At 41.0% G+C, this 25,201-nt stretch overlaps 1 protein-coding gene across 1 annotated transcript; it reads left to right on the top strand.

Annotated features, from left to right (window-relative positions):
- The first annotated feature begins 812 nt into the window (after window positions 1-812).
- On the top strand, window positions 813-24,982 carry snx2 (sorting nexin 2). Its single transcript, XM_084359024.1, has 15 exons — window positions 813-1,178; window positions 8,021-8,120; window positions 8,579-8,739; window positions 8,962-9,028; window positions 9,956-9,999; window positions 11,187-11,328; window positions 11,633-11,711; window positions 12,717-12,792; window positions 14,835-14,948; window positions 15,458-15,551; window positions 15,795-16,000; window positions 16,477-16,620; window positions 21,649-21,729; window positions 21,841-21,912; window positions 22,280-24,982. The coding sequence occupies exons 1-15, from the start codon at window positions 1,080-1,082 to the stop codon at window positions 22,328-22,330; spliced, it is 1,530 nt and encodes a 509-aa protein (XP_084215150.1). The 5' UTR covers window positions 813-1,079; the 3' UTR covers window positions 22,331-24,982.
- Window positions 24,983-25,201: the final 219 nt, after the last annotated feature.

Genomic DNA, 25,201 nt, shown 5'->3' with positions numbered 1-25,201 from the left:
TGGCAACTTTTTTTGTAATCAAAAACTTTATTGAACATTGTCGAGTAAAGGAAACATCAACTGAGCACTCAATAAGATTTCAATTGCAGATAAAAGTACAGGTAAAACAGTATTGTTGCAGCCATTTGTTTGTTGTTAGTTGTTTTTGCTAATGATTCAAATTGATAGCATATCTTTTGCTAGTTATTTGTTTAATTTAATTATTACCTTCTTTTGCATGTTTAGCTTTGTCTAGTTAGTATTTTGTTTTGTTTTTGTTTTGTTTGGGAATTTGGGTGACACTGTGGGCCCCCTGGGTTATATAGGTAGAAGGATAGGTGTAGGACCATGATGCACCTGGGTGGGCCTATGTTTTTTTAATTTATTTAATTTTTTTTTACCAGAGTAGGAGCGGGATGCAGGACTCCTTTATTCGTTGTATTCTAGCTTAAAATGTATTAGAGTACAAAGTACAATATTTCCCTCTGAAATGTAGGAACTTAATATGAAAATACAAGTCCTTCAAAATTGCACTGAAATAGGCATAAATTATTTGAGTACATGTAGTGTCCAGGGATTCACATAAATCTCCCACATCAAGTGAGAACAGTTTTGAAGTTGGGAACACTATTAGCTCTTCTTGATGTGTGGATTGGATATTTCCCAAACAAAGAAGTTGAGACCGTCATCTTTTAGTTTTCTTCTGTTTTTAGAATAAGCAGACAAACACAAAATCATAATATCTATAAAATAAATGCGTTTACTAACTGAACATGAACAGATCAGCATCACTGTTACTGCTCTAGCTCCACGTGTGAGCCCCAATCAGAGAGCGGAGATATTTAGGTGACGTCAAACTAGCGCTACCACGAAAGAGCGACAGAGTGAGACCTCTTCTCTTTTCCTTCCTCCCTGGCTCCCATCAGGAGTCAGTCCAGTAAGTCACATGACGGAGCTGGGAATACCTCCTGACTCCCCGCTCCTCCTCTCCCTCCCTCGCCCTGTCAGTCGACTGTTTTCTCTGTTTGTCGGTGTGTATGTGTGTGTCTGTTAGCTAGCTGTTAGCTGCCATCACCATCAACCGCAGGAACGACGCGAACATGGCGGACACAGCCAGGGACCCTCCACCGGAGAGCACCGACTTCCAGGAGCTGGAGGACGGGGAGGACCTGTTCCCGGAGCCGGCCGCCACACAGGAGGTGAGGAAGAGGAGGAGGTGATAAAGGGAGGCCGAGGGGAGCTGTGGCAGGCAGGGCGTGATGCTTCTAGCTGACAAGAGATGGAAACTTGGAGGAGGGGGAGCAGGCAGGGAGAAGACCTTTAAAACGGATATTTTTTGAATGGGGTTTGGTGCGTGTGGGAGCTCCTGGTTTATTCATCCCTGCACTGTCATCACTGAGCAGAAGAGCCACTGAAACGCTTTAAACGCTCCATATAACAACACTAACGGTGGCCTTCGAGGCGACAGTTACAGGAGCCGAGGAGGGTCATATTTGCGCAGAGAGCGACGCAAAATAGGTGTGTTTGCCTGCCGTCAGGTGACAGTCACACAGGTATAGGTGATGCATTCAGGGCGGCCTGGAAAAAACGGAGAAAGTGCAGATCAGCAGATGAAAGTTTCTTGTTTGTTGTGTTTATGCGTTTGTACATGTGAACATTGAAAGACAGTAGTATTGAAGTGAAGTTGCTGTGAGCCATTATGTTTTTTGTGGTTTTGAATGATTCTTTCATGGTGGAAGCCACAGGGAAAAATCCAGCAGCTATCGAGATAGTTTTTTAACAGTTTGTGAGGACGACTCTCAAACTGTTACAAGTAAAAAGACTCAAAACAACAAAAGGTGGCCAAATATAAAGAGCACATTACAGTTAAACTCCATCATTTACTCAATAAACAACAAAATGATCCACAGCATCAAAAGTTTCTATGGAGCTGAATTACCTACCGTTATAAAACTGAACACTGAAGGCTTCACTAAGGTAGATCTGTGTTCCATTATGATGATAATCAGTAAACAGAGTTTACAAAGTGCTTTGACAAACAAGCAAAAGCAGGAAACTCAGGACGAACAATATTACAGGACAAACACTCAACAGTCAAGACAAACACAAGGAAGTCGAGTCTAAGGTGAGTTAAGACAAGAAGGCAGAACACAAAAGACAATATGAGTCATTACAAGTAAAAGGAATAAAAGCCATGAAACAGGAAAAAGAAAGAGAGAAAGGGGAATAGTGATGCAAAAATAGAGATAAATAAAAGAGTGAAATCATAAATTACTTAATTGCTTTGACAAAGGCAGAAAAACACCTGTTGTTTGACTGTTTTGTTCCGATTTTACTATCTAGCACCGTAGCAGATTGACGTACGTTTGAGAATATGGACACACTGTAAAACCTTAGGCACAACCTTCATTTTGTCAAAAACAACGATCAGACCTTGTATGAGGAAAATACATGAATCAGAAATCTGAAAGGATGATACAGATACAAACAGCTAAGCAAATATAAGCAAACTTAAACGCGGAGCTGTTACATACATGCAGGGCCGAACTACAAACAATAAGCTGGCTGCATGTAGTGTAATAGTGCATAACAGTGTAACGGATGCTGAATTAAAAACAAGTATCTTTCCAGATGTAGTTCACTGAGAGTTAATACATGCAGATACTGTAAGAACTTAGAGAAATTGTAGTTGTGGATTACAGAGAAATCCTTCGCCAACAAAACCTACAGCTAAAAGTCTTTTCTGTTGATTGCAACCAAACGGATCTGTGTCTGAAGCAGGATGAAAGGAGCAGCACCTGGTTTAATGCGTCAGCTCCCACATCAAATTAAGAAAGGATGTATTGTTATAGGTGTGATCGGATGTCACATTTGACAGCAGGTCAGTCAGTTCCCTCCAGAAAATATCCATCTGATTGTTCCACGAATGACTGATGTCAGCGTTTTATGCTCCGCTTCATAGTTAAAAGGAAATGAACAGTGGCTTCTGTAAGGAGATGAGACGCGGGCCATGGCTTCCTGTGTCACAGTCACAGACTTGTGCGTGGACATCCCTGTTGCTGCTGCCAGCTATGAAGTTAAATGACACTACTTGTGTAACTTTGATCTCATAAGTGCTTTCTAACATGGCTTGCCAAATGTTTAGGTGTACCTATTATATAAATGGTGGTTCAGCTTTGGTGGCTTTACAAATGGTCAACGAGAGGGGAGACACAGAGGCTTTTTGCTTGACTCTTTTCAATCAGAATTTGATTAATTTAATACCAATGAACTGTCGTAAAGGCTGGTCCACTTTTTTGTGGAAAAAATCATTGGGGTTACAGAAGATTTTTCCCTGTATGAGCATCATGTGCAGTATATTTTTAACTGACGTGGTATCTACTGCAGTCATTTTGACTTTTCACTCATGCTAGCCTCCATGAGCTACACATGCTTGTTGTAGGACTGAAGTAGGACTTTTGTCACCTGAGCACTGCTGCAGTTTCTGCTTTAAGTCAACGCTTCCTCTTTAAACACTGTTTCCAGTTGAGCTTTATTGATTAGACATTTCAAACTTTGTTAATTTCTTTCACCAACATCTTTATGACTGAATAGGAATAAACAGTTACAGAGAAATACCAAAATAACAGGGTTTGTGTGTGTGTGTGTGTGTGTGTGTGTGTGTGTGTGTGTGTGTGTGTGTGTCAGCTTACCAAGTTACAGGAGAAAATATTTTGGCATCTAAACCAGAAGTATTATGCATGGCTAGAAAGTAGTGTAGTAAATACTTATTTCAACTGTTTATGTGACAATCACATGGAAGGGGGATATATAAAAGATAATAATTATAACTTTCCGGAGCAGTAAAGTCCTGTCTCATAGCGTTGTAAACCTCTGTGCAGTGTTTTGCCTTCTAACTCATGGATCAGTTACACAAACTGGACTTTCATTGTCTCAGTGGTACATGTCGCACCATGTATGAACAAACCCTCACCCACTCCGTAATGCAGTGATAGTTTTGGTCTGAAATGTGGACCCTAATGTGAGAGCAGTTGAGAACTGTTCCTTCGTTGTCACTCTCCTGCAACACCTTTTGCTTATATGCATTTCTATAAAATGTTCTTATACTTTGCCTTCTTTCATTTGGGTGAACTGACCCTTTAGGAATTCAGTAGGCAGACAGAGCGAAACAGGACTGAGGCCTCTGTCTGCTGAAAGATCTTTGATCATCAGTTGGAAGCAGTTTCTTATTTGGAAAGTTTCTTTTTTGAGTGTGTTGTAACTTCAGCTCAGAAACACACACACACACACACACACACACACACACACACACACACACACACACAGGGTTGTTTTTCTCTCTTTGTCATGTCAGCACTATGGATTTCATTCCTGGTGATGATTGTCTTCCTTGAGTGTCACAACAGCACTCTTCAATGACCTGTGTGTGTGTGTGTGTGTGTGTGTGTGTGTGTGTGTGTGTGTGTGTGTCATCCACTTCCCCTGTGAGCAGCTGAATGACACTGGGTGTGTATTCATGGCCGACACGCTGCTTCACAAGGACCAATAAACAGATGAAGGATGTTAAGGTGGACTGAGGTTAAGTGGCGTGCTTAACAACCTCTGACTCCTTCTGCTTCCTCCTTTCGTGTCTCAGTTTGCAGGAATATGAAGCTGAGTCTCTGTCTGTCTGTGATATCAGTGTAGACTCAGCTGCCCGTTTATCATGTACTAGCAAGATTGGTGTGAAAAAAAACCTTGCTTTATCTATATCTTCCAGTGACTCTTTTTGAATGATGATTAAAGCCTACTACTACCTAGTGGTATGAAGTGTTATTTTCTCTCACGCAGGTGTAGACCTTACAAGCTAGTTGGCTGTCAGCTATAGTTTGTGGTGTGTTCAAGTGCAGCTTTTTGGCCGAGGCGACATGAGGTCAACAGTCAGCCTTGTCGCCACTAATTCTTTAATGTTGGTTTGGTGTTTCTAGGCCCTTACCGAAGCCGGTTGGTGTAAGAACTAAAACATATTTTTCAGTATCGTTCTGTGCTCTTCTTTCAATGAGATAAACTCTCTGAAGCTGTTTCAGAGAGGTAGGATCACTTTGGAGGCTCCAGTTTGCGCTGCTGTTGAGCTGACAGATCTTTCCAAGTTTAAGTTCATCATTAGATCTCGAAGTGAGGATTTGTGATTCAAATAGTCCACCAGGGAGCCTCGATTTTTTTTTTTTTTACATGAACTTCCTCCGTAGTGTCCTCATGTTCCCTCTTCACACACATATTTCCTGTGGATTGTTCAACCATGCTAGCAGCTCCAGGGACCACAGTGTCTGTCCGACTTCCGACCTGGACTTTGTCCTGAGTGGTTGGTTGGTTGAACTCTTGGTTAGATGTCGTTGGTTGTTGAAGCTATTCCAGGTTTGATTTTAAGTGGTCTGAAAAACATTTGCAATGTTCATCATGTGATATTTAAAAGTATCGGCGTGTCCTAAACGCTGATAATAGAGCTATGATGTGCTCCGATTATTTATTGATTCACTCTTGGTGAATCTAGATCAGTTAGAGGTTTGAACGTTAGGCCCAGCTGACTCTGTGTGTGTGTGTCTGTGTGTGTGTGGTATTTCCTCTGACCTCTGTGTGTGTTTGCTGAGTAAGGAGGTAGGAAGCTCCTTGTTATCATCACTCATTTCCTCTTCTCTTCCTCCACACTGTCCTCCTCCATCCTCTGCTCTTTCTATCCACTCAGCTAAAATCTCTCCGATGCTCTCTTCCGCGATGGGGCTGTGAGTATGTTTTTGAAGCCGCAGGTGTCGGTTTCAGTCAGTTTTACACCTGCTGGCTGTTTAAACCCCCTAAAATGTTTAGTTTCAGAGTCTCTACCTGAAGGCTAATTTAACCCCAAAACGGTCTTTGTACATTTGAACTCATGCCGCCGTTGAACAGGCTCGTCAAACTCACAAACATGTGATTTTATAGTTGTTAACAGATCTTCCCCACACCAATGTGTTGCGAAATCCAAACTCATTGTGACAAATGTTTTCTCATATTTGTTATTGATTATTTACATTCCCTGCTTTGCAGACATTGTCAGTGCACTAAACTCAGAAGCGTCTGATGCGAAGAGCTTCGGTCGGCCTTCAGTGAGTCATCACACACATTTACAGTCAATTCAAGAATCAGTCCTTTGATGTCGTAACTCACAAAAACATTCATAAAAGCTCTCCAGTCTATAAAGCTGTGTGTGTGTGTGTGTGTGTGTGTGTGTGTGTGTGTGTGTGTGTGTGTGTGTGTGTGTGTGTGTGTGTGTGTGTGTGTGTGTGTGTGTGTGTGTGTGTGTGTAATATAAAGTTGCGACACTCTGCACATGTGATCCGCCACCAACTGTCAACTGCTACTGAATGAGTTCCTTAAGTTCTTGTATGAGTGTCGGGTCCGTTCTGTTTTAGTTAGTTAGTTGGTTTAGTTCTGTTTAGTGCCTTGCTGAAGGGAACCTCAGCAGAAGTTATTGCAGGAGATAATAAATATGTGGCTCTCAGCTGTTCTTGCATCAGGGTTGACATTTAATCTGTCCGGTATCACTGCGTTAATAAACATAAGTTGCTGTGCCAATGAGGGCGTGTTGCTACATGAGAGGAGACAGGGAAAGTCCAGTTTGAGTAACTGAAACTTGAATCGTACTGAAAACACAGCGAACAGAGGTTTATAAAACTATGAGAACTGATTTTACTGCCCTGAATATTTACAATTATTTTATCTTCCATGTATGTGATTGTATGGCTGAGCAGTGAGGCCTTAAAGCAACATTATTTAACTTTTCCCACCTTAAAACAGCAGACAGCATTTTTGACAAACGTTGTGACAATATTGTCAGGATGAATATTGGTACTTTCACAAAATATTAACACAATGAGATTTTTGATAAAAAGCATGTGGATATAATGTCTTAATTGGGTAAAGGCAAATAATAGAACAGGTAAGTCTCAGAAAATTGTGTCGCTTTACTGTAATGCAACTTTGAAAACCAGGAAAAGACGACACTTATGCAACACAAAGATATAGTCTCATATCGCAATAACTGTCTAATATCAAATATATTGCCCAGCCCTATGTGACTGTAATTAAATGATAGAAAATTGTGCTTACCACTACCTTTAATTACCTCTGTATACCAGGAATTGGGCAAAACATTTGAATCTGTTAATTCTGTGCCGTAGCAGCAGCTGCACATTTCAGCAGGCTGCTCAGTGCACCGCCCTTTCCATTAAAATAAAATGTACATTTTCTACATTTCTTCCAGTACTAAAGCATGAATGTGATCTGTACATTTCATGGAGATGTGGCCAGTAGTTCTGGAAAGGCAGATCTTCCATTGTGCCCTCCACAGGTCCTATCAGGGCGAGCATGTTGTAGGTAGCACCTTTAATCACTCCAACACGATCTTTCTGTATGATTTAACCCACAGACTCTCTGTGCTTCATGGTTGCTGGTTTCAGTTAGCTGCTCGAACTTAATTTGCTGCTCACTCAGTATTACACTCCCTCTGATGTCATTAATGTAGTGTTAGTCACTCATTACTGATCTGAAAGTGTGCGTCTGTTTCCCTGGAAGGAGCTGTGATGTCACATGCTGCTGATCGATCAGTTTTACCTTCAGTGTTTGTGGAGCAGCTGGCTGTTTCCTCACTGGCAAGCAGGAAGTCCTGTGGTTCAGCAGGATGGATGACACAAGCTGCTGGTAGCGTTTTCTTCTCCTTCGGTGGAATATGTTGAGTCTGCACAGCTACTGTACAGATGTGGCCCGCGTCTCTGCTTCCACTTCGCTCCTCCGCTGCTGTAAAAGGCTGAAAGTTAGGATACTTTGCTGGGACGATGACATACGTAATGCAGTTCAGTCACCAGGAGCGGAAGAATTTGGATAATGAAGCTTAAATGTGCATGTTCAGCTACTGTTGAAAGTTTAATTCGAAATAGTAGTGCAGGGAATCTATCAAAGATTAACTTTTGTGTGTAATAAACTCTTTATACTGTGTGTGTGTGTCTGTGTGTGTGTGTGTGTGTGTGTGCAGTCAGGACCAGCCAGTCTACCTGCTGAAGACATCAGCACCAACTCAAACGGACCCAAACAGGATTCACTGTTTGATGATGATCCAGAGGACCTGTTCGCAGGTAAACACACACACACATGCGCACACACGCACGCACGCACGCACGCACGCACGCACGCACGCACGCAGAGATAGAGATTTACTGTCTATATCTATATTCAGGTATGAACATATTTTTAACAATGACTGTAGGTAAACAAGATAAAAAGATATAGCTTGGGTGGTTGATACTATACTACCTATAGCCGTACCTATACTTGGAAATACTTTGTTTGTACTGGATACTTATTTCAGCTGAGTACTTGCTCAACCCTAGTTGATACATCGACGTAATGTATGGCACAAAACAGACAAGCAACTTCTTTTGTGAAAAGATGCTAAAAAGACATCTAAAGACGCTCCTCTGCTGGTTTATGCGTGCACTGTCCACAACAACTAATGCGTACATCCCAGTGCAAATTGTGGGGAAAAGTGAAGCAGGAGCACTCACCGTCTCTCTCTCTGTTTGTCCCGTCGAAGAGGCCACGGAGGAGGTTTCGTTGGACAGTCCAGAGAGAGACGTCCTGCTGTCTGATGGCCCGTCACCTGCCATCACCCCCATCACCCCTCCAACCTCCGTCATCACCCCTCGCCTCGGCCTCGCCCACGACGACATGTTCACACACTCTTCCTTCGACGAGGTGACTGCACTCACGCCAAATTGTATTTACACATCTACGTTTGATTTTTTACATGTTGGTTATTTTAGATTTTGCTCTTTCTGTTGTTCTATCCTGGTTGTCCTGTTTCTCTGTTTAAGTGGAAGGGAAAACGTTTATTTTATCTGAAGCCATCATTAAATCTTTCACCTTCTTGTTGAGCTGCTGCCTGTAAACCTGATCAATTATTCCTGTTTTCTGTAGATTGAGGAGGAGGAAGGCGGCGATTCATTCGACATACACATAGCAGTGTCTGACCCTGAGAAAGTTGGTGAGTACACGCTGATTTCACAGCCCTGTAGTCCTTGAATATCCTGGATTATTCTGGAGCGATGAGAGGTGTATTTCAGATGAATTAAGATCAGAGACGTCCCAACAATACCAGTGAAGTTAACGCCAAGCAGTTTCTTGAATTTCATAATATTCATCATTTCCCAGCAAGTAACTAAGACTACATTACCCATTAGCCCCCCCTTCTCTTCTTGCCCTCTCTCCCTGAAGATAATGAGCATGTTGGAGGTGATATTTTACATCAGCTTTTCTCCGTCAAAGCTGCTGTCAGCAGAAACTGTGAAAGGGATGAAGTAAAATGCAGAGCAGGCAGTGACAGTGGCCAACGGTCTGCTCAGTCACACTGTTAGTCATCACACTTTATTACTGTGCTAATGGTTTACTGATGTAACAACACGGAAGCACTGCAGCCCTGCTAACGCCCCCTGCAGGCTCGAATGCGTCATTACAGACCACAGTGTAAAGTTTTGGACAGGACCGACAACACTGATTATTTAGTGGGCTGGAGCTAAAAATGTGAAGTCTGACCTGAGAGTTGTAATCCGTGATTATCTGAGGTAACTGTACAGGACTTTCATTCTGTAATCAGTAGGTCACGTAGCTCTTTACTCAACTCACTGGACACTCCCCTAATGTAATCATGATAAGGTCACAAAGACGGTAAGCAAAACTGTTTGAACACTCGAGGATTTGCTGCAAGAACACACATTTAACCAGTTAAACCAGTTTGATATCTGAGCGGAGTGTGCTCAAGTTTCAAGCATTATCTATTATTAATCTGTTAAGAGTATGAATGCTGTTTTAAATAGTGAAGAAACACACATGACAATGTTTGAGAGTGTATTTTACTGCTTGGTGCACAATAATGATGAAGCTGGTGGTGTGTGTGTGTGTGTGTGTGTTCCAGGTGATGGGATGAATGCATACATGGCCTACAAAGTGACGACCAAGGTGAGATTTATATCAAACTGTGTACTTTCATGTCTCTCACATGATGTTACTGATATCCACAAGTAAACTCTGAAAGTCTCTGGGGAGACGAATATGGGCGATACTTCTGATCCTCAGCAGAACAAGTATCATAATAACTCACGCACAGACATTAACACCAAGAAGCGTTAGCCATGTGGGCTAAGCAATAATAACAGTGTTTATAGTATTCACTCGCTAAAGTTGCCAGCCTGGATCTTCATGAATGAATAATACACTTGAAGAAAAAGGATTAGCGTTCTGTTAACATAGAAAAAACGCTGGCTCCCGTTAATGGACAGGATGCAAAGGAAGTTGCACCCATAATTTGGGCAAGGTATCATGGGACCTAGGAATAAGGTGGATAACAATCCTATTCATCATGTCTGTCAAACTAAAGCAAGAAAAGTAAAACTTGTACTTTATACTTGTACTTGTTCCAGTGACAGTAAAAAGAAACAAACGAACTGGCACATTAGGTTGTAATGTTCACTACACACCGTACACGTTAAATAAAGCGGGTCAAGCTGTCCTGAGAGTGACACCAGAGGAAAAGCTGTGTTTAGCTAAATCAGAATAGTATAGCGGCTGTTTTTGGACAATACTAACAATAGTATGCTAGCTAATGTTAGCATTCAGCTGCCTTTAAGTAAATTATTCATCTCGTATATCTCTACTCTGTTAATGCATCCTTGTGTATCATCTACTGTATTCGAGGAAATAAATAAAATAAAAATAGAACTAAAGCACAAAGCACAGCCAGAATTAGCAGGCTGCCTACAATTAGCATGCATGTGAACAACTACTGCTACTACTGCTTTACTTCATCTGGATTTAAACAAGTTAGCACATTAGCATACTCATGTTGGCATCAGTGACAAACTGTGCTTGAAGTTGTCGTGCGCTCAAGTGTTATTATATGTAATTATTTCTGTCTGGACCAAACTAATGGTCTGACATAATGTCACCGCCTCTCTAAGCTACTGCAGCCAGAAACAGTCAAAGCATGCAGAGAGCTGTTACACAGATGTTTGGTGGCCAAACTGAAGGAACTCAAGCATCAGTGTGAACACATTCGTTAATCTTCATACAAAACCTGACCATGACCTCAGTTTTATTTACTGCTCTCTTCATGTCTCCCTCTGTATCTCTTTGAATCTCTCTTCCAGACCTCTTTGTCTCTGTTTAAGACTGATGAGTTTTCAGTAAAAAGGCGTTTCAGTGATTTCCTGGGTCTGCACAGTAAACTGGCCTCCAAGTACCTGCACATAGGCTACATCGTCCCCCCAGCACCAGAGAAAAGCATCGTGGGTAAGTAAAAATCACAGTGGCACGCTCCTTCCGCTGTAGTCCAGGAAATAACTGTTCTCAGACTGAGGTCCAGGAGTTTGTATGGGTCATTCAGGCAAATCCAGGGGTCACAAATAAAACAGACTTTAGTCAATCTTTTGCCAGATGTTAACACAATTATGTTTTAATCTCTTTGCACAGAGTTAATACAGTCTCATTGGAATTTGCTCTGTAAGCTGTCAGTGATACAGATGCTTGTGTTATGGTAATTAGTCGTGACTGTCCTCCTCGTCCTGGTTGTTAATGAGCATCTCCTCGTCTGCAGGGATGACCAAGGTGAAGGTGGGGAAGGAGGACCAGTCGTCCAACGAGTTTGTGGAGAAGAGGAGGTCGGCACTTGAGAGGTACGATGAAAAGAAATTCATAAGTACGCAAAGTACAGCTGCAGCTTGATTCCTCGCTGCTCGATATGGAGGACTTAAAGAGGCACGCCGGCCGATTCCTTATGGTTTAGGTTGAAAGATCGTCAGCAGAAACTAATGACATTTGTATTTTAACAAATCAAGCACCTGTTTTAGATTGATCTCCTTCCTCTCATACACAGCTTTATAAACCAGTTTACTGCAGACAAATAATCCAGCACAATCAGCATGAAGTTACCTTTTATTTATGTGTTTATTTTGTCACTGTAACATCATTAATCATGTGGTAATATAACTGTGAGCAGGAGCAGTTCTCCAATCCATCCTCTGTGGTGCGTTCAAGGACACTCTGACATACATCTGAGAATTGTTGTCAGATGCTGAAAAGCTGTTTTTTTAAGTGCTCTCACAATGTATGCGTGTGTCTGTGCACAGTCGTCGTTAAGACCGACTGGATCAGAACTTTACAGGCCAAAAGGTCAAACCACAAATATTAGATACATCATTATCACAACACATGCTCATGTGTCTGCGTGTGTGTGGAGGAGTGTGTGTTGAATACCGAGAAAGTGGGGGAGAGGTGGGCGGGGCTGACATTCTGCTGCCCTTTACTGATGGTGTTTGATTGACAGGAAGGTCAGCAAGTGACAGCTGATGGAGCTCAGAGCTGCAGAACTCCACGCTGATGGACACACACCCACACACACACACACACACTCATGCGCTTTTCTTAACTTAAATTGTTCATGAAGGTTTTTTGTTTGCTAATGGGGGTCCAGTTCCAACACAGTTTACAAATTGTTTATGTGTAATTCACATATTGTTCATGTTTTATTTAAAAATCGGTCAATTCCTGAAAAAAAAGTTTTATCTTTGATCACCATCAAGGAGAATAATTGATCACTTGATCAGAAACCGGTCACCCAACATGTAAAGTTCTTCCCAAAGTAAAGGCGTGTTTTGATTAGTGTTTTTGTTCTGTTTCAGGTATCTGATGAGAACAGTGAAGCATCCCATCCTGCTGAAGGATCCTGACGTCCTGCAGTTTCTGGAGAGCTCAGAGGTAAACGAAAAATTACACATTTTACTCGAAGAACGTGAATATATCTGATCACGTGTACAAGCAGGACACAACGAACCTCAACAAACCTGTTATTAACAGACAGTCAGATCTCTGTGCTTCCTTGTTTCTCGCTACATAAGTGATTTAGTTTCAGCAGCAGTTGTTACAGCCGGGCACCTGTTTAATGCCACTGACTAACTTTAAAAGTCCAGTCAGCCTTTAAAAGTGACTACAGTCTGCATTGTCAGTTAGAAACTTCATCTTCATCAGTGCTTCACTGCAGAAAATCAAGAAAACCTGCAAAGTGCAGTTTGGCTCTCTAACCTCAACAACTAAGACCACATTTTCACCTGGACAGCAGCGCACAGGGTAGGAGCTAAAAACGAAAGGTGGCACAGCTTATGAGATGCAGTTTACAGTGAGAGTAGGTCAGGTGAGCTGAGGAATAAACCTGTTCTTGTGACACAGTCCTGATTTTTCTCGCTGAAGACACAGGGTGGCCCTAGTGGAAAGGTCAGGGTGTCATAAATGATCTGTCCTCTGGGGACCATTAATATCCTGGTGATCTGACCAGTAGTGTTGAGATGTCTCACTCTGGACCAAAGTATTGGACATACAGACTGCCTGGCCTAATAACTGATAGACAGTCCTAGCCCCTGCCTTAAATGGGACAAAAAACAAATGACAGATCCCTAAAAGAAGCAGAAAACCCTCCTCCTCAAACTCTGCCTGAGTTTTCTGATCTCTTCGCTTCTTTTCTCAACAAGCAGCAAAAAATGTCCCGACAAGGTCAAACCAACGGGTCTACGCCTGCGAGCCAAGCCTCTAAAAACTGCCTCAGGGTTTAAGAGCCTGCGGCGTTTTCTGTTTCCTCGCTTTATTGTCCACTCCGACTAAATCCTCTGTAACATTTCGTCTTGTTGGTTCAAACTCCCCTCTCCTCCCTCTCCGCCTCCTCCTCCTCCTCCTCATCACCCTTCTCTGCCACCCACCTAACCGTTGGTGGGATTATATTGGGAAGGAGCCGGCAGTTGTTGAGTCCAGAATAAATGGCCTCGTGTCACCGATTTAACAGATGAATCACTCGGACGCTTGACCGAGCGTGTCGGTCCGTCCGGCCCGCTTAATGAAACGCAACCAGAGGAGGGGGGGGGCAGGGGTGGGACCAGGCTGCAATTGAAAGCTATTTTTACCCCCCGCCTCCACACATTCACCCTCGTCCCGCCGTCAGTGAGGGCCCCGGGGACCGAGCTGTCCCCTGACTGCTGCCGCTCCTGTTAAATGAGATTGGAGGGTGGGGATTGGGGGGGTAAATCTGCTCCGGCGTCAGAGGAAAACCCTGTATGTCCGGGGAAAAGTAAACTTTTCCAAAATGAAGAAAAATGAGCCTATTTTCAGACGGACGTCCAGCCGTTTCCAGAGTGACAAGATGGGTTCTGAGTCGGTTTTTGCGGCTGTTAAAGTTGCTCGGCACATAAAGCGGCCGCATTAAATCTGATTGGAGCAAAAACGTGGTAGACATTACAATCAGAGGGGAGGAGAGAAAAGGCCACAGCTGTGATGGAGTTAGGGATGGAAGGAAAGATGGAGCAGAAAAGAGAAAGAAGCAAGAGAAACTGAACACAACAGACAGCGAAAGAAAGTGAAAATCTAAGCAAGGAAGAAGAATCATGAAGGTGAAAGAAGGACAGAAGAGAAGGTGATTCAAGAAAGCAAATGAAGAAAACAAACGCAGTAAAGATTTGAAACGAGATAAACTGAGAGCAAAAGAAATTAAGGGATGAAAGGAACCAAAGAAACAAGTACAGAGAAAACGGATTAACAAGAAACAAAGAGTTAAACAGACAAAACAAACGTGAGACATCGAAAGATATTTCAGCCGAGTGATGACTATGACTTGCATCAACAGCAAATTGAGATTGAAGGTTTCACATTAAAATACCATCAAATATATCTTTAAAAAAAAAGGTTGATATCAAAGCCTGTGTGTTCCCCATTTTAACCACTCATCCTGCTTGTTTGTTTGTTTGTTTGTTGTCCAGTTGCCGCGGGCGGTCAGCACTCAGGCTCTGAGCAGCGCCGGACTTCTCCGGATGGTCAACAAGGCTGCAGACGCCGTCAACAAGATGACCATAAAGATGAACGAGTCAGACGCTGTGAGTGAGGGAGGGTGGAGAGGAGGAAGCAGGGAAGATGAAGGGTTGAGAGTATATATAGATGGATAGATGGAGGAAAAAGAGAGGGAAGAGGAGAGGAGAGAAGGTCTCAGTAAGACAGAAGACGGAAAAGAAATAATAACTAAGGAAGTGGAAATGCTGCCATTGCCAAGAGCGGGCTTTGTCAGGAAGGAAGCAAAGGAGACAGGGAAATAAGAATGTAGAGAAGATGGAAAGGAAACAAGAAGGAAATATGAACTAAGGAATAATAGTGAACATGGAGAAGATGGGAGACAGAAGGATGAAATAAGGAATAAGGAAAACGTCAGATAGAATAGAGAGGATTACTGGATAGTTTAACAAAAGTTTTAGTTGAGAACAGTTCAAAAGTTACGTAGTAATTGACAGCCCTTCTGATACCTCTGTGTCTGTGTGTGTCTGTGTGTGTCTGTGTGTGTCTGTGTGTGTGTGTGTGTGTGTGTGTGTGTGTGTGTGTGTGTGTTTCTCAGTGGTTCGAGGAGAAGCAGCAACATTTTGAGAACCTGGATGTTCAGCTGAGAAAACTTCATGCTAGTGTGGAGTCTCTGGTCTGTCACAGGAAAGGTATGATGCCCTCTGTACTCAGCACGAGCTGTACACCTTTGTCATTTACTCTGCATTTAAACCTAGAAGAGAACAAGAAAGTGTTTGTTATTTTTTTATTTAAGGGCAGAGGAACATAAGAAACTTTTTTGCCCCAAATATTTGTATGAATTTTTCATACGAAGACATCAAAAAGCACATTTTTTGGACCGCATCCTGTTTTAGCACCAGTCTCTTGACTCCCTCCTGTTGTCTCCACTCCAGAGCTGTCGGTGAACACGGCACAGTTCGCCAAGTCGGCGGCCATGTTGGGGAACAGCGAGGACCACACGGCTCTGTCCCGAGCTCTGTCCCAGCTGGCCGAGGTGGAGGAGAAGATCGACCAGCTGCACCAGGACCAGGCCAACGCAGACTTCTACCTCTTCTCCGAGCTGCTGGGCGACTACGTCCGCCTCATCACCGCCGTCAAGGTACGACCGGGTACTTCTGCTTCTGAGCCTACTGAGCCTGTAACATGGGGTTGTTAGAGTCTGACTCCCTCTGTAGAGTAAATGAGGTTTTATTTAGGACAGTGAAGTTAACTGTAACTGTGTTCCTCTGAATTACTGATCCAACCTGCCGTCTGAGCTGCTGGACACAAAACACCTGCGACCAGGTAGGAACGAGACAGGATGTGAAAGAGTAGAGAGAAGAGTAGAGTAGAAACAGTTTTAGTGCGGTGTTCTTCAATCCTGGTCCTCAGGGCCCCCTGCTCTGGATATTTTAGATATATTTTATGTGCACTTTTGAAATAAAGTATCCTTCTATGATGCTCATCATTTGTTTGTAATATTAACAACTATATATATATATATATATATATATATATATATATGTATATATAAAAATTAACACAATATTAGAGGTCGGTGTGTGTTAAACAGTTTGTGTGTGTGTTTGTGCGCAGGGTGTGTTTGACCACCGTATGAAGACGTGGCAGAAGTGGCAGGACAGCCAGATGCTCCTGCAGAAGAAACGAGAAGCTGAAGCCAAACTGCAGTTCACCAACAAACCAGACAAACTGCAGCAGGCCAAAGACGAGATCAAAGAGGTGAGACGGACGGACAGACGGACTGATGGAGGGAGGGACGGAGGGAGGGATAGAAGATGGAAAGATAAATGGATGAATATAGACCGGAGCAGTCATCAAAGTCTTTGGTTCAGTCTTATTTATATCAGATGTTAAACTCATTTTCAAAACCTTAGCCGTCAAATAACCTGCCATAGACTAATAATGATGACAACAACATGTTGTCTTCTGAATATGTACCTAATTACAGAGTCGCACTGAAAAAAGATAAAAACTAACGTTCGTGACATTTGAAACAAGTATAATAAACAAGGAAATGTTAGTAAAGATTAGGCGACGCCAGTTAAAATATTCAGAACACAGACATACTGTACAATACACAGCAAGCAACAGGTACATCCTAATACAAAGAGAAAAGAAATTCAGTTCAAGACCACAGTGAAAGACACGCTAAGTACAGTGTTTACAGACAGACCGACAACAACATTGTGATAACCGGCTGTTTGCGGTTCAGACAGGCTGTAATTCAAAAACCCTTCAAGTCAAGATGTAGGAAGAGGTCAGGGTACAATAAGTGCAGAATTCACTCTCAAATGTTAATTTACAGACTAAACACAGCTTAAATGTGTCCATTTCCAGTGTATACAATGGGAATTTCTTTTACAAATAACTATGACTTTAATGACAATGGAAAACAATCTGACAATGTGAAAGGTGTCTCAGGGAGTTACAGAGGATTATCAGTGATTATTATAGTGAGTTTCAGCTTATTGTTAAGCTGTCCGGCCTACAACTCACTGCTCTCATAGCCCTAACAATCAGTAGTGCACTACCTGATTCTGATTGGCTGTGATGGAAACACATCACCCAAGTAGACACGCTACTTTTCACCCCCAGTCAGGCGCCATGTTATGATGCACGGTGAATTTAAGTCCCGCTGGCTTGTTAATACTTTTCCATCCGTCTCCAAAGCTTCTGGATGTAGAGTGATGAAATGTACAATCTGTTGCTTTCTACTGTTGTGTTTTTCCAGCGCATTTCTGAAGTCAAACGAAAAAACAAACTTGTCTCCTGGCAGTGGGAAGGGAGGCAAATGCCTGTTTTTAGCGTGTTTACCCATGTTTAAAGAACTTCCACGTAAATGCTACTTTTGGTGTAAGAGTTGTAATAGTGAAGCGTTTAGCGGTTGAAAAGCCAGATATTCTCCTCAGGAGTTTGAGGGAAACCAAAAGTAGAACTAAAAGAGAGGGAAAATTGGTGTTACATTCATTACGTTGACAGAAAAACCTCTCCAACAGAATTATCATGTCTGGAGGGTGAGCACCCAAACGTAGCACAAAACCACGTTAAAGGTGCACTATGTAGTTTTGGGGAAGAAATTTTAATCAGAAGAGAAAGATCTTCTTTTTTATTCCTAAACAAACTTAATAAACAAACTCTTTGTTTTCATGACTGAATAAACAAACAGACCCTAAAGGACATCACAGTTTCAGACTGTTTAACTTTGTTACATTTGGCGGACCCTGCCACCTTTCTAGCTTCAAGCTGTGTTCTGGGGACTTTGTTTTTCCTCTGAGAACAGCTTGTTTATTCACTTATTGAAAAGATAAATATTTAGGAGTTTGAAATTATTACCTCATTAAATTGTAAATATTAAAATTCAGAGTTTGAATTTCTTCTCCTAAACTACATAGTGCCCCTTTAAATCTTGATGTTGCAGGTTTTTTCCTTTGACGTCTGCGATATAAAACCTGTAATGATGAACGTTATTTTTCAGTTCTTGGACTTCAAACCTTCATATAAAATAATAAGTGTGCTTGTTAATTTATACAATATAATGAGTATGATATATATGTTTATAGACTCTATGGTTGAAAATCTACTTCTTTTCTTCATCGGGTGAAACATTGCTCCCAGAAATAACTCCTCTCTCTGAGGCTCTTGGTGTGTCCAGTCAGCTAAAACGAGCGCACCTCCACAGTTCAGTCATGTGAAAACTTTTCTCTTTTTTTTTTTTTTTTTTGCTGTAGAAATCTTTTCTTTCGGTCTGCAGGCTTCACATGAACTCAGTACGACAAACAAGAGCAGGAGAGAGTAGAAAAGTACTTTATTAGAGCATCTGTTGAAGCTGTCACCACACAAATCCTCTCTGTCAGGATACAACACACACACACACACAGTTGGCGTGGTTGGGGGTCTGGTATTAGAGCAGAGTAGCTGTCAGATGTGGGGTGTCGGGAGGAGGACGGGTGAGTTTTAGGGGAGGTGGGGGAGGCTGTCAGAAGCTGCAGACGAGGACAGATCGCAGTAGAGTTACAACCAACATTTATTTGGAGCCGACATGAGTTTTGCCGCCTGTCAGGAGTCGGGTTTTTGGTTCACGCCTTGACAACAGCCAACAGAAAACACACAGCGGCTTTTTCTGAAGTCAAAAAAAGAGAAAAGAGTTTTACTTCACGCTGCTGCTGCTGGAAAACCTGGTGAACAGCTGCTGCAGACAACAGATTAATGCCAGAGATCAGACCGCTTCACACTGTAAATACATTTACAGTCAATGATCTGGAGGAAAAGAGTGACTTTGTGCACATGAACGCTTCAAGTCAGAGGATTTTTTTGTAGAAAATTGGCAACAGAGGCAGTAAAATCTGGGAACATCCTCCTCCGAAAATTGTTTTGCTTTCTTCTTTCCTGCTGCCTCGCTGCCGTTGGTGTCATGTAACTTTCCTTTTCCTTTTTCGGACAAATATTTCTGTTATCCTCCTCATAATGACAAAACATGAGAACAATTTTTGGGGGAACATTTGAGACGTGGTCCGCACCAAGTTATTTAGAAGAAAGATGTAAAACAACAAAGGTGCAAGCGTTGAATAAGTTTCAAATAGATACATTTTTAACATCTACATATACTGTAAATATATGCTTGCATGCATTCACACACACACACACACACACACACACAGACACACACACACACTCTCACACATAAACATGTATGTACTGTTTTATTTCGTCTATCGTTTCCACGTTTCTTTATAAATGAGCTTCAACCAGACAGCATACATCTGCAGCATTTTCCTCCCAAAAACAAAACATATTCTTCTGTATTGGTCGAGTGTAACATTTACTCAAGTACTGTACCTAAGTACAATTGTGAGTTACTTCTACTTTATGTGCTACTTTATACATCTATTCCACCAAATATTTTCCATTTCACTCCATTCACAAGTTACACAGCACACATTAATTCATCAGTAATTAAAATACAATAATTAGACATATGATTCTGCATTATGTGTACTTTAACTTTCAGTACTTTAAATATATTTTCATTCCAATACTTTTGTCCTTTTTACTCAAGTAAAACTCTGATGCAGGACTTTTACTTGAGCAGAGTATTTCTTAGTTTTATATTCAGTCAGCAAATTAAAATGTTATAATTAGCTTAATTTACTGCTGTAGTTCAGCATATGAAGACTTGTACAACTCAGTGACAACAACACAGTGGTGCATTTACAGTCTGTCAGATTATTAAACCACACTGCCCCCTGTGGGCACCAAACAGAAACAACAGCTGGAGTTTGAAACACACTGCTGCTGTAAACCTGCTGCTGTGTGTCAGCAGACACTGTTGTTTTGTACTATGGATGTTTTTGGCGTTCTCTGTTGTTTATGCTAAGCTAGGCTAACCACAGTCTGACAGGAGCTTAATATTTAGAACCTGTGCGAGGTGGAGGTGAGAATATCCATCTTCACATTTCCGCTCTTGGAAATGTTGTGCTATTTTTTTAACTGCCATATTTTCCCTCCATATACAAAATTACAAAAAAAATTACTCAACTGCTGTTCAAAGACCTAAATAATATAATATAACAACCATTTATTCCAACGTATAGTCTGACAGTTTTTCACTTTTTCAACTTCTATCACAAAAGGTGTTGTTTTCAGCTGCAGTGGCTTTACAAATCTAAATACTTCATCTCAGGTTTAAACCAGCTTGTTTCATCACAGTATTCGAGTGTCTCAGGGAGGACTTTTCCTTTTGGTTGGTGATTTTGTTTGCTCATGTCTCCGGATCTTCCTCTATGATTTTGGAAGCTCTGAACATTTTTTCCTGCCTCTTAAATTTTGTTGCATTTTCCCTGCCATGCCTTCCTGCAACCAGGAGATTGAGGAGGTAGGACCTGCCCCGTCTGTCCGTCTGTGTGTCCGTCTGTCTGTCTGCAGCTCTGTCTCCACCTGCTTGACTGCCTGCTTCGCACCTTTTATTTGCCTCATTGTTTTTTTGTTTTGTTTTTTTGTTTGTCCTGCTGTTAAACAGTCACATGAATTAGTTTGTCAGAGTAGGTCAGATCCTCTCAAAATCTGCCTTTTGGAATAACTTTCTGAAAGTGTTCATTCTGGGTCCCAAATTTTAGCTTGAAACTGAAGACAAACCCGTTCATGTGACAGCTTAGATCACCTAGTTAAACAAAGTGTTTATTTGTATCCACATGGCTCATAGAGCTGCGTTCTTTAGTCTGTATCCATGAAAACTTCATATAACCAGTAATCTAATTCAATTCCATCATTATTTCAGTCTTTTAAAAACTCATTTAACCAGCGGTTAATGTGTTAGTTCAGTAAATAACAATAACTTCAGTTAACAAACTTCATCTAAACTACACGTATCAACACTGTTCAGCCAGACATGGAAATACGTACAAGTTAAAGCAGTTCATTCAAACTATATAATAGTTTTTCAACAGTCTATTTACCGCTGTTGTAAAAGAAAGATCGGCCTTGAAAATCCACTTTCAGTCGGGCAATCATCAGTAGAGTCATACACTGTGGACAGTTTGTGCTTTTCACTGTTGCTGCCGTTTGGCTAAACCGACACTTAAAAGTCCAACATCTGTAACAAACTGAAGCTGAGAATTTATTCTTCAAATCATCCAAATGGGACAACAAGGTTCCTCGCCTGAAATGGGGAAGCAAAATGCCGATTTAAACGAAATCATAAACGTTTTCTACCTTTTCGTCTGTGTCTGTGTGTGTGTGTGTGTGTTTCAGCTGGAGGGGAAGGTCCAGCAGGGCGAGAGAGACTTTGAACAAATCTCCAAAACTATACGCAAGGAAGTCAGCAGGTTTGAGGTGAGAAGACTTGACAGACAAATATGAGATAAAGCCTGAAATTCTCTGTATATTCAAGAATAATGTGTCAGACTTTCATCTTTCTTGGTTTTTGTTTTGTTTTTCCAACAGAAAGAGAGAGTGAAGGACTTTAAAACGATCATTATCAAATATCTGGAGTCACTGGTTCAGACACAACAGCAGGTAAAGACAAAGACATTATTATTATTATTGTTATTATTATTATTATTATTGTTATTAATAAGAACTGATATTTTAGGAAAACTACTGTTGTGTATAATTTAGCGAATAATTCAATGTGAACTTTTGTAAAATTAAATAACTGATAATATCACAAAAATGATACAGTCTTATAAGTCTATTGCTGCCGATATTTAAATCTAATCTTTAATTAAATTGAACTTAATTTTATGTTTGTGTGTGCATGATTTATGACAAAATAAAAATGAAAAAAAAAAATCTAAATCCAATGAAAATAGAAATGTTTAAACAATACACAAATTGATGGCAAACAAATGAAAAGTGAATCTTTTTTCTTTTCCTACTACAGCTGATAAAATACTGGGAGGCCTTCTTACCTGAAGCCAAGGCCATCTCATAGAAACCACACATACACAACAGACAGTCCTGACTGGTTCCGGTCAAACTACTCTACCCATAATGCACCTGTCCTACCGGCTCACCCTCATCCTCCTGTTTATGCTCAGAGTGACGAAGAGAAGGGAGGCACGCATCAGATCGGAGTAACTTTCCTGCAGTTAAAAAAAAAATCAACAACAAAACAGCTCACCATCCCTTGGTCCTCTTTTTCCTTTCTTCTGAAGTCAGTGTTGCGTTCATGTCCTGTCAGAGTCATTTTGTTCTCCTGATTGTTGCTTTCACAGTTAAAATGACAGATTTTCACTCCAATTTGCTTTGAGTTCCCACGTGGGATTTTTTTTTTTATAATCTGAAATCTGCAGTGAGTGTTATTTTTAAACCAGATGCTCATTATCCCACATGAACGCAGCATGAGCTATGACCCACGTGATGGCTCTCCTCTCCAGACCACTAATATGGTGTCGGGTTTTACAACTGGAGCACTTTGTTAATTTATTTCTTCACCATACACGAGGTGATGGGTGAATCGAGAACTGGGTGGAGGAATTTGACTCTGCAAACTTGTATTTGAATTTATTTTGTAGGATAACCCTGGTGATCCTCAGTAATGGCAGATATCCAGTTTGGTATTTGGATGTATGGAAGCACATTCCCACCATAAAAATGAAAAAGAAAACAATTAAAAGTTCGGGATGATCAAATTAAAGTTTCAGCGAAAGCCAAAATGATGTAATGCTTACGTTACGGTTTTGACTTACCATGAAAAATGTTAATCATTCTTGACTTTTCATTTCATTTAGTTTTCCTGGTAAGCAACGGTATCCATACCTTGTCCCTAAATACTACAGTACCCATGAGCCTCTGTGGCAGTTGCTCTAGACGAGCTTAGAAAAGCTGTCAAGTCAGAGTCGTTGCATATTCAGAAAAATTTAAACCTCTTAACTACACCCTACCATTTCCCGCCTGGCAACAGAATCTGGTGTTTTCTGATTGGATGTTTGTTGGATGTGTCTTGCTGCAGGGCTCTCTGGGAATTGTAGTTGACTTCTCTTCTAATGCAGCCTTGAAACATTTGACTTTTTTCAATGAAATAAATGTTTTCAACTGTTTTCAATGCAGGATTACTAGCTGTTGAATACGATCAGTAGATGAAATGTCTACATCAGATGATTTTTTTTCCCTTTATCGCACTATCAGTTGTTATGCTAACAGAACGGCAGGTATAAATGGGAACTATTCTGCACTAAAATCCCCCAAAACAAACCTTTTTGTCAGAATATCTGTGGTTTAATTGTGGAGTTTGGAACGTGAGCTGTGAAATTGATCCAGAGTCAGTGATGAAGGACGACTCACTGCATCCTTTGCTATTTTGTGTCTTGTTCTTCCTGTCACCTGTTCAACACCTTCACTTTTCCTCACGCCTTTCAAAACAAAAGCCTGTATATTTGTTGCTGTATGATCGTGAGTGAAGGCAACATTTTCTGTTTCTGCCCTCTTTGAGAAGAGTGGATAACGAAGAATCTCACTTCATGGTTCTGTTCACTGCTGCTGTATGATGAACATTTCCTGACCTAGAAGACACACACTTTGACTTTAAGAGCTCTCTTCTTACTGAAAGAGCCTGATAAATACCCAAAGTTATTACGATTAAACTCTGTTTTTCATGTAACCTAAGATGTTGAACTTCAGCAAACACACTGACCCCATTTTCACTTTACGTAAAAAATCCTGAATGTAAAACTTTCCTTTGAGGATGTATTGTAAATGTGTTAAAAACGGTCAAAATGTGGAAAATGTAAACTGCAACATGTCCAATACTCAACAAGAACCACTTTTATTTCGGCAGCTATCAGAACTTGCAGTGTGAACAGAACCTCAGTGTTTTTCTTCCTCCTGTCCGTTGTCCTCAAAGAGGAGACTTTGATGTTTTGAATTTTGGCTTATTAAATTTAACAGGAAATGAAGAATTCAAACAGCATGTTAGCATATTTAGCATTTTCAGTTTTCGGCAGTTTGCAATGCTAACAAGCTGTTTTGCAGATGAAGAATCTCCTGTTGACGGGACTGAAGCCAAAATTTTCCGAGTGTCAGAGTAATTTCAGGTGTAGAGGAAGTGAGTGTCAGGTGACAGAGTGTGTGTCCGTCCAGAGAGCAGCTTCAGACTGTGAGCATTATTTTTACTGGCTGTTTCTCTTCTTGTTGATCAGTGTGAGGGCTGCAGTCATAAATATTTAACTGCAAATTCTACAAAGTTTTCTTGATTTTATTTTGTTGAATTTAAAGCACACTTCATTATCATAAAAAAAAATGTCCTGAATCAGACAAGCTACAAATCTGAAGTTGAAATTAAAACTGGAATCTTTTTTTTTTAGCCCTCAAGCCGTCTACTTCTCAGTCTTAAATCATATTACACTGTGTTGATTGCTACCTTTTGTATTTTATTCCATGTTCAATCCCGCATTTGTTTGCCGCTTAATGATGTGCAATTGTTGAGAATTTTGGTTGATTTTATTTTATTTTTTTCATTTTCACAGATGATGAAATGCTTTATCTGAGCAGATTTTTTAAACTCTTTTGGTTTTGACGTGACATTCCTGCAGCGCAGCAGAGCAGATGTTTGAGAACTTTAATTACAATAAAGGAATGTATCTCATCCACGGCTGGACTGGCTTTTAATTATTCAGCAGTGTTTTATCTGTATTTGAAACAGGGGTGACAGATCGCTTTAACTCATTTTCTACTGAAAATGAAGGCAGAAGATTACTTCAGATAAAACAAACATCTTTTTAAGCCTTTCAATCTGAAAGGCAAATCTCAAATCTAATCTTATATAAATATTAGCATTACTCCAATAACGTTATATTATGTATTG

Source organism: Pagrus pagrus, assembly GCF_965226575.1.
Source record: "Pagrus pagrus genome assembly, chromosome: 8".
Classification (NCBI taxonomy): domain Eukaryota; kingdom Metazoa; phylum Chordata; class Actinopteri; order Spariformes; family Sparidae; genus Pagrus; species Pagrus pagrus.
This window is presented reverse-complemented; position numbering and strand designations above follow the sequence as displayed.

Excerpts from the sequence above, each read along its gene's own strand:
- snx2 (XM_084359024.1), top strand. The coding sequence starts at position 1,080 with ATGGCGGACACAGCCAGGGACCCTCCACCGGAGAGCACCGACTTCCAG. Across the intron at positions 14,949-15,457 it reads AGATGAACGAGTCAGACGCT|TGGTTCGAGGAGAAGCAGCA; the intron begins GTGAGTGAGGGA and ends TGTGTTTCTCAG. Across the intron at positions 21,730-21,840 it reads AGGAAGTCAGCAGGTTTGAG|AAAGAGAGAGTGAAGGACTT; the intron begins GTGAGAAGACTT and ends TTTTTCCAACAG.